Source organism: Hemitrygon akajei, chromosome 3 (assembly GCF_048418815.1).
Source record: "Hemitrygon akajei chromosome 3, sHemAka1.3, whole genome shotgun sequence".
Classification (NCBI taxonomy): Eukaryota; Metazoa; Chordata; class Chondrichthyes; order Myliobatiformes; family Dasyatidae; genus Hemitrygon; species Hemitrygon akajei.
This window is the reverse complement of record NC_133126.1, coordinates 73995205-74009988: the sequence shown is the minus strand read 5'-3', so window position 1 is coordinate 74009988 and position 14784 is coordinate 73995205. Positions and strand designations below refer to the sequence as shown.

Genomic DNA, 14784 nt, shown 5'->3' with positions numbered 1-14784 from the left:
CTGCATGACTGATGCGGACAGGGAAGTCAAGTTACCTGACGTAAATGAATTCATTATTCAGGCTACAAGGCTGCAAAATACCCAGATATGTTTCTCAAGCCTTGTGTTGGGCTTCACTGTAACAATACAGGAAGCCAAAAACCGAGAGACCACAGTGGGAATGGGATGAGGAGTGGGATAGTTCCTCATCTCAGTATTAGCTCAGCTGATTTTTCTTTTTTTGCTTTTAATTTCTCTCTCACTCACTCTCCCTCGACATGGCCTGACCTGCTAGGCATTTATAGCACTTCTTGTCTTTGCACTTAAAGAACTAGAGTTGCAAGGGAATGGGAACCAGAGCACCAGAACTAGTGGAGTGGTTATGAAGAAAGATGTTGGTAAGCCTACAAACAAGGTCAGGAATCAAAAGGTTGAGCATGATGGGATTAATGTTCACAGCTGCATGTATTTCAACAGAAGGGGTATTGTAGGAAGGACGATGTGTTTGGGGCATAGATCAGCACATGGAATTACGACATTGTAGCCATAATGAGGGTTGCAGGAAGGGCAGCACTGGCAGCTCAATTCTTTGGAGTTCTGCTGTTATAGACATAGTAGAGCAAGAGGGATGATCTTACTAGTCAGGGAAAATGTCACAACCGACAGATGAGCTTGTCTAGTCAGGCTTCATTTGTAGAACTGAGGGAGAAAAAAGGTATGACCATGTTAATAAGATTATATTAAAGACCACCCAACAGTCCGCGGGATTTAGAGGAACAGATTTGTGGAGAGATCACAGACTGTTGCAAGAAACATAACATTGTGATGGTAGGTGACTTTAACTTTCCACATATTGACTGAAATGCAGTTGAGTATAAGAAATGCAAGAGAACACAAGAAAATAAGGAGAGATAAAAGGAGACATGTGGTTGCTCTAGCAGACAAAGTGAAGGAGAATGCTCAGGGCTTCTTCAGATACATTAGATCAAAAGGATATCAAGGGACACAGTTGGCCCTCTGGAAGATAAGACTAGTAATCTATGCATGAAGCCAAAAGAGATGGGGAGATCTTTTGCATTGTATTTACTTGAGAAATACACACAGTCTATAGATGTGAAACAATGCAGCAGCAAAGTCATTGACACTATACAGATTACAGAGGAGGAGGTGTTTGCTGTCTTTTCGCAAATTAGGGTGGATAAATCTCCAGAGCCTGACAAGGTGTTCCCTCGGACCCTGTGGAAAACTGGTGCAAAAATCGCATATCTTTAGCCATGGGTGAGGTGCCGGAGGATTGAAGGATAGTTGTTCCATTGTTTAAGAAAGGTTTTTAAGAAGAACCCAGGAAGATATAGGTTGATGAGCCTGACATCAGTAGTGGGAAAGTTATTGGAAGGTATTCTAAGGGACTGGATATGTAAGCGTCTAAAACGTATACCTCCAGTCCCTTAGAATGCCTTCATTGGTTGTAGATGGTTGCCTCTGACTGGAAACCTGTGAATAGTGGTGTGCTGCAGGAATTGGTGCTGGTTACGTTGTAGTTTGTCATCTATATCGATCATCTGGGTGATAGGGTGGTAAACTGAATCAGCAAATTTCTGGATGGCACCAAGATGGGGGGTGTAGTCAGGAAGACTATCAAAGCATGCAACAGAATCTGGACCAGCTGGAAAAATGGGCAGAAAAATGGGAACTTACTGCAGACAAATGTGATATCTTGCACTTTGGGAGGTCAAACCAGGGTAGGTCTTATACGGTGAGGCACTGAAGAGTACAGTAGAACAGAGAAATCTGGGCATGCAGATCCCTAATTCCCTGAAAGTGGTGTCACAGGTAGATAGGTTCGTAAAGAAAGCTTTTGGCACACTGGCCTTCATAAATCAATGTATTGAATGCAGGAGTTGGAATGTTATGTTGAAATTGTACAAGATGTTGGTGAGGCCTAGTTTGGAACGCTGTGTGCAGTTTTGGTCACCTACCTACAGGAAAGGTGTAAATAAGATATGAAGAGGACGTCTTCACTCAGAGTGGTGAGAGTGTGGCAGCGGTTGATGAGAGTTTGATATCAACATTGAAGAGAAATTTGGATTTCTCTTCAATTCTATGGATGGGAGGGGTATGAAAGGCCGTGGTTTGGGTACAGGTTGATGGGACTAGGCAGATTAATAATTTGGCATGGACTAGATGGCCTGAAGGGCCTGTTTGTATGCTGTAGTGTTTTATGACTCTATGATTATAATTTTGCAGGCCACCATTTGTTCTTGGAGTCTCCTCTCTAAAATTTGTTGTTAGAATGATTAGTCTCAGCTTTTTTTTATGCGTAATGGTAATATACGCTGGAGGGAAAGAAGGAATTGTTTAGAATAGTATGATGACGGCCTGCTGTTACCTTATTTTATCTAACTGTGTGTGTCGGCAATATTTTTCAAATATTTATTTCCACCTTAAATATTTCTAATTAAATGGCCTCCACACCCCTCAGAGTGGGGGAGTTGTCAGGAAACTTTCAGACATTTTCTACCCTTTCTTTTTGTGCTGCCCCACCCTTTGTAAGTCTTCTTCTTCCCCCACCCCAGTCTGTCTTTCTATCTCTCTTTTTCCCTCTGATCTTTGCTTCTCTTTATCTTGATTTTTTTGTATTATATATTAAAGTATTATATATGAATGCATGAAGTATAAGGAATAAAGTAGATGAGCTTGAGGCTCAGTTGGAAATCGGCAAGTACGATGTTGTGGGAATAACAGAGACATGGCTTCAAGCGGACAGGGCCTGGGAAATGAATATTCAAGGATATACATCTTATCGAAAGGACAGACTGACTGGCAGAGGAGGTGGGGTGGCTCTGTTGGTGAGGAATGATATTCAGTCCCTTGCGAGGGGGGACATAGAATCAGGGGATGTAGAGTCAGTATGGATAGAACTGAGAAATTCTAAGGGTAGAAAGACCCTAATGGGAGTTATCTACAGGCTCCCAAACAGCAGTCTGGATGTAGGGTGTAAGTTGAATGAAGTGTTAAAATTGGCATGTCGCAAAGGTAATGATACAGTTGTCATGGGGGATTTCAACATGCAGGTAGACTGGGAGAATCAGAATGGTACTGGACCTCAAGAAAGGGAGTTTGTGGAGTGCCTCCGAGATGGATTCTTAGAACAGCTTGTACTGGAGCCTACCAGGGAGAAGGCAATTCTAGATTTAGTGTTGTGCAATTAACCAGATTTGATCAGGGACCTCGAGGTAAAGGAACCATTAGGAGGTAGTGACCATAATATGATATGTTTTAACCTACAATTTGAGAAGGAGAAGGGAAAATCGGATGTGTCAGTATTACAGTTGAACAAAGGGAACTACGGAGCTATGAGGGAGGAGCTGGCCAAAGTTCAATGGAGCAATACCCTAGCAGGGAAGACAGTGGAACCAAAATGGCAGGTATTTCTGGAAATAATGCAGAAGGTGCAGGATCGGTTCATTCCAAAGAGGAAGAAAGATCCTAAGGGGAGTAAGGGGTGGCCATGGCTGACGTGGGAAGTAAAGGGCAGTATAAAAATAAAAGAGAAGAAGTATAACATAGCAAAGATGAGCGGGAAACCGGAGGACTGGGAAGCTTTTAAAGAGCAACAGAAGATAACAAAAAAAGGCAATACACCAAGAAAAAATGAGGTATGAAGGTAAACTAGCCAAGAATATAAAGGAGGATAGTAAAAGCTTCTTTAGGTATGTGAATAGCAAAAAAATAGTTAAGACCAAAATTGGGCCATTGAAGACAGAAATGGCTGAATTTATTATGGGGAACAAGGAAATGGCAGATGAGTTGAACAGGTACTTTGGATCTGTCTTCACTAGGGAAGACACAAACAATCTCCCAGATGTAATAGTGGCCAAAGGAACTAGGGTAAAGGATGAACTGAAGGAAATTTATATTAGGCAAGAAACGGTGTTGGATAGACTGTTGAGTCTGAAGGCTGATAAGTCCCCGGGACCTGGTGGTCTGCATCCCAGGGTACTTAAGGAGGTGGCTCTAGAAATCGTGGATGCATTGGTAATCATTTTCCAATGTTCTATAGATTCAGGAACAGTTCCTGCTGATTGGAGGGTGGCTAATGTTGTCCCACTTTTCAAGAAAGGAGGGAGAGAGAAAACAGGGAATTATAGACCGGTTAGCCTGACGTCAGTTGTGGGAAAGATGCTGAAGTCAATTATAAAAGAGGAAATTACGACACATTTGGATAGCAGTAGAAGAATCAGTCCGAGTCAGCATGGATTTATGAAGGGAAAATCATGCTTAACTAATCTTCTGGAGTTTTTTGAGGATGTAACTATGAAAATGGACAAGGGAGAGCCAGTGGATGTAGTGTACCTGGACTTCCAGAAAGCTTTTGATGAAGTCCCACATAGGAGATTAGTGGGCAAAATTAGGGCACATGGTATTGGGGGCAGAGTACTGACATGGATTGAAAATTGGCTGGCTGACAGGAAACAAAGAGTAGTGATTAACGGGCCCCTTTCGGAATGGCAGGCTGTGACCAGTGGGGTACCGCAAGGTTCGGTGCTGGGACCGCAGCTGTTTACACTATACATTAATGATTTAGATGAAGGGATTAAAAGTAACATTAGCAAATTTGCTGATGACACAAAGCTGGGTGGCAGTGTGAAATGTCAGGAGGATGTTATGAGAATGCAGGGTGACTTGGACAGGTTGGGTGAGTGGACAAATATATGGCAGATGCAGTTTAATGTGGATAAATGTGAGGTTATCCACTTTGGTGGCAAGAACAGGAAGGCAGATTACTATCTAAATGGAGTCAAGTTAGGAAAAGGGGAAGTACAACGAGATCTAGGTGTTCTTGTACATCAGTCAATGAAAGCAAGCATGCAGGTACAGCAGGCAGTAAAGAAAGCTAATGGCATGTTGGCTTTTATAACAAGAGGAATTGAGTATAAGAGTAAAGAGGTCCTTCTGCAGCTGTACAGGACCCTGGTGAGACCCCACCTGGAGTATTGTGTGCAGTTTTGGTCTCCAAATTTGAGGAAGAACATTCTTGCTATTGAGGGAGTGCAGTGTAGGTTCACAAGGCTAATTCCTGGAATGGCGGGACTGTCATATGTTGAAAGATTGAAGCGACTGGGCTTGTATACACTGGAATTTAGAAGGATGAGAGGGGATCTGATTGAAATATATAAGATTATTAAGGGATTGGACACACTGGAGGCAGGAAGCATGTTTCCGCTGATGGGTGAGTCCAGAACTAGAGGCCACAGTTTAAGAATAAGGGGTAGGCCACTTAGAACAGAGATGCGGAAAAACTTTTTCACCCAGAGAGTGGTGGATATGTGGAATGCTCTGCCCCAGAAGGCAGTGGAGGCCAAGTCTCTGGATGCATTCAAGAGAGAGTTAGATAGAGCTCTTATAGATAGCGGGGTCAAGGGATATAGGGAGAGGGCAGGAACGGGGTACTGATTGTGTATGATCAGCCATGATCACAGTGAATGGCGGTGCTGGCTAGAAGGGCCGAATGGCCTACTCCTGTACCTACTGTCTATTGTCTATTGATGTCAAAGACAGGTGAACAGTTCTAGACCTGGTGACAATCAATTGTATGACTGTTAAGATTTTGTTAGTTTTGGTAACTGTTACAAGGTGGGGGGCAAGGGTGCTCGAGGAGGACCCAAAAGCAGGGCACAAACACGTTTTTCTAAGGTTCAATAAAATAGAGTTTATTACTCTTTATAAGGAGAACCGTGACGCAAGGATAGAACAGGGAAATCAAGGAGGGCAAAGAGGAAATGGGAATAGGCGTCATGAACGAGGGCTCAGGCCCGGGACTGAGCTGGGACTCGGGGTCTGGGGGGCCAGGACTTGGAGATCAGGGATCAGAGCCAGGACTCGGAACACAGACCTTGGACTTGGAGACTTGGAACGCCGCAGCCAGGACTTGGACACTTGGAACACTGCAGCCAGCACCTGGTACTTTGGACTTGGAACACCAGGGCCAGGACTTGATATTCAAACACAGGACATGAAACACTGAGCTGGGACTCCGCCTTAAGACACCAGGCATGGAGCCGGGACTCTTCTTCTTCCAGGGACAGACTCAGACACAGGACATGAAACACTGAGCCGGGACTCACACCAGGCATGGAGCCGAGACTCTTTAACACCGGGTCAGGACCCTTCTAGGGTACAGGGCCGGGACCCCTCTTTAGACAGGACATGGAGACGGAGACCACACAACGACAGTCCATTCGAGTAGTGGCAAACGGCCTGCCTACTGAACTGGATACTAGACGACAAGACATCGGACGGTACTATCACTGGACCCAAGTTTGTTCCAAGCTGTGGGAGCTCTTAACTCACCCCTGGCGGGTTAACCTTGCCCGAACCCACACTGGCAAGGGAAGGAGAATTGCTGGCACTTGCTGCGAGAGGAGTCTTAGCTTGCTCTGGCAAGAAACTTAGTTGGCTCCGGCTAGATGACTTTGGCTCGCGGTAGCTACGGTGATTTCGCTAATGCTCCATAATGCTCTCGTGCTGAACAGCTGAAGCCGGGGGCTTATAAACTGCAGGTTCAGTCAAAAGTAGATTGCCTTAATCAACAAGCTCGAGGGACACGGGAAACAGGGAACAAGGAGTCAACGGTCCAGATCATAACACAACCTAGTTAAATTTAAAGGAAACCTGATCCAGACCATGACAGTAACACACCACTGCCACACTAAAGTGGCACACTTTTGTGTGTGAACTGGGACTGAACGTGTTACAGTGATATTTCCTGGGTGGACTTGCAAAGGTTGAATGAATTCTGCCTTAACAAAACAGGTGGAAAGTACATAGTACTATCTAGAATGGGCAGCTTGATAACTTGAATGAATTTAGTATTGTGGGCAGGTTTAGAAAAGTATGACACAGAATAGGCCCTTCAGCCCATCTTGTCTATTCAAAACCACTTAAGCTACCTACTCCCATCAACCGGCTCCGGGACCATAGTCCTCCATACTCCTACCATCCATGTACCTATCCAAATTTCTCTTAAATGCTGAAATCAAGCTCACTTACACCGCTTATGCTGACAACTTGTTCCACATTCTCATGACCCTGTGAGTGAAGAAGTTTCCCTTCATGTTCCCCTTAAACTTTTCACCTTTCACCCTTAACCCATGACCTCTGGTTTGGTTGTAGTTCCACCCAACCTCAGTGGAAAAAGCCTGCTTGCATTTACCCTATCTATACCCCTTATAATTTTGAATACCACTATCAAATCTCCTCTCAATCTTCTACGTTCTAAGAAATGAAGTCGTAGCCTATTCAAAGTGTCACATTATTTGTTGAATTAGTGCTTAGAGCAATGGGTACTGAAGAGAAAATTCACCTTTGTGAAAGTACACAGATATGAAATACTTGCTTTTGAATTTTCACATCACGTGCTGTTAAAAGTAATTGATATTTTATGTTTATGCTGCTCGGATACTCGTATCTGTAGGTCAGCTTCTGGCATTTAAGTTATTAAATCTGGCTGTCTTGCCTGGCTATATAGTTGTTGAACTAGCTTATCACAGGTCTGCGAAGCTGCTTCTGAGATAAGAAAGCTAAACTTCGCATTGTAAATCCTGAAAGCTGGGGCACAAAAACTAGTCCCTGAGAATCCGATTAAAGCTACGCCAAAGACAAGCTGTGCAATTGAGTGTAAAGCCACTGGGCTGTGGTGAGATAGGCTTTAGTAATCAGTATAGTGTAAATCTGTGGAACAAAAATCATTTGGAATTAAATTTGTCCCCAAGTATCTAGGTGTAAATCAATGTTTTTGAAAACTTGGACCGCCTTCATTAATAGTTATTCTGAACATTCAAGCAATAACTACAACATTTAAATTTGAAGATGGTTGTATATACTTTGTTAATTTAGAATTCTGTTTATATTTCAAAACAAAATGGGCAGGCAAATTGAGTGATAATCTTTGTGATTGTAAATGCTATAGCTTAATATGAATATTTTCACTGGTGAATATGCTGATAAAATTCAAGCCTTGTGTCATAGATTTAAGTGCATTATCCTGGCTATAATTATATTACTGAAAGAATATGGAATTGCCAGAAAGTGCTGGATTTCGGATGATATTTTAGTCTGGGGTCTTCCGTGGATATGTGAAACAAAAGTCCAAGGTACTATTGTAAGAAGTGGGGCACTTTTCCAACATTCAACCAGCATTAATAAAAAGATTATCTAGTTGTTTACATCATCATCTCTCATTGGAGTTTGATATGTGATTGACCACATTAGAGGCAGTGATTAAATTTCAAAAGTACTTCAGTGGCTGTGAAAGGTGCTGTACAAAATGCAAGTACTTTCTCATAGGACATAATATTTCAAAACCTTTTTGTCAGATCGTACTAATGTGCCTTTTAGAATTCAAATTTAAAAAAAATGTTTCAATCTAGAAATTAAAATTAAATTTCAATATAAAAGCACTGTATGCTTTAGGTAACATTTCAACATTGTAGGATAATATATATGTATATTTGTAAAATAATCTTAACTGATATTTTAAAATCATTCTATTTTTAATAATTTTATGTAAGATCAATGATTCTATTCCCCATTTATGTGAGATAGTAAGAATGTGATTTCTGCTGAAGGGTCTCAGCCCGTAAAGTTGACCTGCTGAATCCCTCCAGCACTCTGTGTGTGTATTTTCAGTATCTGCAGAATCTTGTGTTTAGAATGTGATTACTGTTTGACGTATATGATTGATAGAAAAAGATTTCTGTGAATTGAAATGTAACTAGAATTTGTCAGGCTTAATTATGCCTTTGTTTTATTACAGGTGAGTCATTTGCACAATTCCGTTTTGCTGAAGAAAAGGAATGGGAATTAGAAGTTTCCACATCTAAACAGGTAAGACTGTGCAAACATTTCAAATCATATCCGAATCAGGTTTATTATATATACACACACCACCTCCCTGATGGTAGCAATGAGAAGAGGGCATGTCCTGTGAAGGGGCTCTTTAATGATGGAAGTTGCCTTTTTGAGGCATTGCTCCTTGAAGATGTCCTGGATGTTGGAGAGGCTAGTGCCCACGATGGAGCTGACTGAGTTTACAACTTTCTACAGCTTATTTTGCCCACAGTTCATCAATTTTATGGTAGTAAGGCTGGCAATGAAATTGCATTGGCTTTGTAATCCTTTGCTGTATTGTTTGCACTGGGGTCTTGCCTCAGTTCAAGCCCAATCCATTTCAGGGTCCATGTGCAACTTATGACACTGTTATTTGATTCCCTGACTTCTTTGGTATTTGAGTCTGGAGAATAGCCATTTCAGAAGACAGGAAATGCAAGAAACTGCAAATGCTGGAATTTGGAGCAAAAAATGAGTTTGTGGGGGAACTCAACAGGTCAGGCAGCATCTGTGGAAGGAAATAGATATAATCTACCGCCCTTTGTTACTTTCACTTGTCTCCTTCCAACCTCCATTGCTATATCTACATTTCCCCACCCCAACTTGATTCTATCTTATGAAAACAGGTTGAGGGAACTCGGCCTTTTCTCCTTGGAGCGACGGAGAATGAGGGGTGACCTGATAGAGTTGTATAAATCTATGAGAGGCATTGATCGTGTAGATAGTCAGAGGCTTTTTCCCAGGGCTGAAATGGCTGCCACAAGAGGACACAGGTTTAAGGTGCTTGGGAGTAGGTACAGAGGAGATATCAGGGGTAAGTTTTTTTATGCAGAGTGGTGAATGCATGGAATGGTCTGCCAGCAATGGTGGTGGAGGCAGATACGATAGGGTCTTTTAAGAGACTTTTGGATAGGTACATGGAACTTAGAAAAATAGAGGGCTATAGGTAAGCCTAGTAATTTCTAAGGTAGTGACGTGTTCGGTACAACTTCGTGGGCCGAAGGCCTGTACTGTGCTGTAGGTTTTCTATGTTTCTATCTGCCAAACATCCATTCTACCTAGATCCAGCTATCATTTGTCAGTTCTTGCCTTACCTCTCCCTCTTACCTGTTTATACTACCAATCTTCTTTCTACTCTTTCAATACAAATGACGGGTCTTGACCTAAAACATGCATTTCCCTCTCCGTATGCTGCCTGACCTGCTGAGTTCTTTGAGGAACTCACTTTTTGCTCCAAGACAGACAAATAATTTCCTGTCAAACTTTGACATATAATTGGACATACAGCCTATTCACAATGGTATAGCCCAGGGGATGCCATCTAGCCTGTTGAGTGAATGCTGGCTTTAACATTATTAGTACCATTCTCGAGCTCTTTCTATTTGACTCTTAGCTAATTCCTTTCTGAAACTGTTGTTTGAATCTTCTTCTGTCCCCCTTATTTGTGTTTAAGCCAATGCATTCCAATGGGCAGTTGTAACCATAAAAGCAAAATTAATTAGAGTAACTGAAATTCAGAAAATGTCATGATTTACTCTTGAACAGATAACAGTTAGGGTACTTGTAGGAAAAGGAAGGTCATTAGAGAAATAAATTCTATAATTGCATGACTCATCTATCATCATTTAATGTCCTGTCCCTCGCCGGTCCAGTTTGTTTCTGCTTTTCATGAAGGATAATGACTCACACTGGGATTTTGTTTTAGTACAATTTTCAGTATGTGGGTGTTGCTGAAAAGCCTCATGTTTATTACCTATCCCTAACTGCCCTTGAGAAGGTGATGATGATCCACCATCTTGAACAGCTACAGTGAGGAAATAGTACAGTTTGCTGGTAAACTACACTTGGTACCAATGAAGGGACAACAATGTATTTTCATACATTGAATACAGGTTGAATGCAGACTGTATTCCCTTCTAAATGGTGGCGGGGTGTGGCTATGTCCAAAGTTAATTTGTAATGACCAGTGTGCGCAAAATCTTGTGCTGTGCAATTTTTTGCCCAGTGGCAACATGTGTGCACTGTATAATTTCTTCAATAAAATCAGTATGAGTAAGCCAGTTCTAAAATCTGCAGACCAATTATTGCAAACTCCATGTTGTGTTGGGCTTGAAATTCTGCCCTGTGTTCTTTTAGGAAGAGAGACAACTAACACCGGAATATAGCAAAACGTGGCTTTATTGCAGAATTCGTAACTGGCACAGCGAATCCACGGAGTCGCTGGAGAAGGCGTTCTGTTTTCCCCTTACAATCTGCTCTTATTTATACCCCTTTTCCCCCCAGCACAACCCCGCTACATATTAGGTAATATCGGGCACTTGTGTCCATCTTATTGGCCCGCAGCCATATGCTCACGAGTTACCTGTTTCTTTTGTTTACTGAATCGCGTGACACTAGTAGTTTCGATGTAGCGGGGTCCCCAGTTTCGCTCCCCCCTCCCTCGCACATCATGTTAGGAAGCTGGAATGCGTTACGTGAGCCACTCCTGACCTGTAATGGCGGTCCCGAATTAACCCCAACACGAATTAACCCCGACACAAATTAACCCCAATACTAATTAACCCCAACACTCCCTCCCTTGGCCTCCCAGAGGCCACATCCCCACATCCCTTACAATCTTTTCCGAGGCTGCCGGGATCAGGCAGGGAGGTGAGTGTCCCCCAGCACTCTTTGACGTGTCCTCCCTATTTGCACATCCTGATTTGTCCGACCTAGGGTCACAAAATATGGGTAGGGGTTCCCTAAACATTCGCAATTTTTACAAGTAGCATGCAACATTTCAGAAAACTTATTCAAAAACAACTCTCAATTTCCTCCTTGGTATGGCCCATTCCAGTCCGTGTTCTCCCATAGTGTGTCTGCTTTCGGGAGGGCCTCGATCGCCCCTTCCACCGGGAACAAGGGTGCCTGGTACGCCGGTGGAGGTCCATCCTTTCCAGTCAAGGCTCGATCTATAGTTCGGACCACTAGGGTCCTGATGCAGGGTATGCAACAACAACCACACGTGATAAAGATAGCAATTGAAATAGACAGTCCCAGTGCCAACTGTCCAAGTAGGACCCCCCATTCCCCAAACGTACGTTTCAACCAATTCAGCACTGGGTTATTGACTCCTGAGTGTTGCTTTAGCTCATTGGCCAGGGATCGCAATTTAGTCAAGCCCTTGGTTAGTGATCCGTCCGGGCCTGTATTGTTCGCTATGGACATACAGCACATGTCACCAAACAGGGCGCACACTCCGCCCTTCTCTGCTAAGATCATGTCTATGGCAATTCTGTTCTGCAGGGTCATTAGGGACGTCTGTGATAGCTGCTCGTGGACGGCTTCCACGATGTCCCTGGTTAGATTAGCCAGCCTCTGAACGTTATAGTGGATCAGGTTGATCCGGTTGACATTTTTATTGGTGGTGATTGGGAATATGGCTGAAAAAAGTGGAAAGCTCTCAAAGCCTGCAGCTACCTCGTCTGCCAGTTTATATTCGTCCGGGATGTTTCTAGCCTGACCGATAGCATCAATCCATATCCCATTGGGGTTCCTTTCCCCCCTTTCAGTGAGCGCCCTCTTGTTCCTATACCACCTCCCGATTTCATCAGGGATTGGGTTGAGGGTGTAGTCCCCTGGATTCTTTGCCGCAATGAAAAGAGGTACATTTAGAGTGATCAGGGTGTAGTCCCCTCCCAGTTTACAGGTAGCCAATTATATAGGACCCGTTTCCCACAGTACCACCAGAGGTCCGCTCTGCTGACAGTCAGCATGGTGGCGTTTTCGGTGCCAGTAAGACTGATCCGGGTAGAACACGCACTGTCAGGTAGGTTGCCCACTCTGTAGGGCTGATCCGACGGGGACAGATTAGTAACGCAAGTGATGTTCCTGATCGGGTCCACCCTAAAGGCTGGTGGGGTCACATTGGCCGGGGCCATGGGGAAATAGGTTTCCCAGGACTTACACCCGGCTGAGGGGTTGGTTAGTGACATGAGTTCGAGGGCACAACGGAAGGTGTCGTTTCCTTCCTCGAAGGGGCTGGGACTCATGAGGAGTGTGGGTTTCCCCGTAGCACATACCCAGCAGTCCCCTATCGCTGCCTGGGTGGTGTATTGGACCACTCGGTCAACCCAGGCGTTTGCTTCCACGTACCCTGTCTCAATTGCAATATACTCCCGGGGAGTTATCTTATTCGTGTCCGAACTCTTTACCAGAACAGGGCTGGCTGTGGGACCCAATCCTGGGTCTGTGTGGGTTCCCAGATTGATCCGGATAATTCCCCATGGGTCTCGGCCTGTCACGTCCGCCCTTATGATCAGGTAGAGCACGCCCCCTGCCCCCTGTTCTTTGACCCGCGATGAGTGGAGCAGGTCTGTGACGACCATCCCTTCATACTAAAAGGGTTGTGTATTTCTTCCTTGAGTGTCAGGATTAACGGATTCACTCCCTGCTTTCTTCCCCAAACAGAGCCCCTGTAAAGGCTCACCTTCCTCTTAAACTCATAGTAGGGTTTGGAGGACCCTCGATTGTTTGGCCTCTTATCCAGCCAGGACTGGTCTGGGCCTGTCCACCACCATACATTTATCCATGCGCTATACTCCTTTACCCCTGGGTTCGGGTATCCCAAGGTGAATGGACACATGTAGACATTATACCCAGTCCAGACTTTCTTGTCGCCCCAACAGTTGATCACATTGCACAGGTCGAACTGGAATGTCCTACCCGTATGAGGGTCCGCATTAAGGATGATATTCGCTCCGCACGCATCTCCTCCCCTTCCCGCTTCGGCCATCGGCGCCTTACCTAGGAGCATTACTCCTACCCATATCAGGGTTTTCCATGGCGTCATCTTCCTCGGCTTCCTCCTCCTCTATGTCGGAATCGGGATCAATCGGTCTTCCTTTCTTTGTCCTAGAGCAGTGCGAGAAATGGTGCCAGTTATTGTCCCCCTCCCTTCCTACCTTGAGTGTATTGTTTGAAATTTCTGTAACAGGGTACGGGCCATGCCATCGCTGCTCGCTCCAGGAGCGCCCTGGCTGCCGCAGGTAGACCTCATCTCCTATTTTTAGCGGCAGCTCGGGGGGTGCGTCCTCAGGGTGGGCATTCCTGACTTGCTTAGCTATGAACCTCACCATCTGGCCCAGGACTCTCATGTATTGGGTCATGTCCTGATTCATTGTCTCCCAGTTTTCCTCCCACCGTGGTGATGTGCGCGGTCCGGGCATGGAGCGCCCTGTCAGTATCTCGTGTGGTGTTAGAAAGGTTTCCCCATTCTTTTCTTGCCGCATGGACATCAGAGCCAGGGGGAGAGACTCCACCCAAGTGAGCTGGGTGCCTGCCATTACCTTTGCAATTTTGTCTTTTATGGTTCGATTTGCTCTTTCCACTAGGCCCTGGCTTTCTGGGTGGTAGACACTGCCGAACCGATGGGTTATCCCTAGAACACCCTCTACTCTGGCCAAGTGTTCGTTTTTAAAGTGGGTGCCATTGTCTGTACAGACTTTAGTGGGGACACCGTATCGGGGAATCAGTTCCTGGGTAAGGATGTTGACCACCGTCTCACCATCCTCCGCCCTCGTGGGGAAAGCTTCTACCCATCTCGAGAATCGGTCCACTACAACTAACAGGTATCGGTCGTTCTTGGGGGTCCTTAATCTTGCTCCCATGTCCGTGAAATCCATACAAATTTCCTGCCATGGTCCCGTGGGGTTGGGGAATTTGAGCATCGGATGAGGCAGTGGTTTCCGGGCATTGTGTTCATTACAGATTTTACATTCAGCTCTCAAATTTTCCATGTGCTCCTTCAATTTTGGAGCCCACCAGTGATTCTTTATAAGTTTTATTACCTTGGCTATCCCTATGTGGGTGGGCCCATGGATCTCCTTAAATAGTGACGGTAGTAATGCCCTGGGTGCTACTATCTCCCCTCCC

General features: G+C 44.5%; 1 protein-coding gene across 1 annotated transcript in view; it reads left to right on the top strand.

Annotated features, from left to right (window-relative positions):
* The window catches only part of aven (apoptosis, caspase activation inhibitor), a 99608-nt gene that overhangs the window by 66958 nt on the left and 17866 nt on the right, over positions 1–14784 (top strand). The window contains exon 3 of the mRNA XM_073040133.1: positions 8798–8868. Within this exon, the coding sequence (XP_072896234.1) occupies positions 8798–8868 (71 nt within the window). The remainder of the gene's footprint in view (positions 1–8797; positions 8869–14784) is intronic.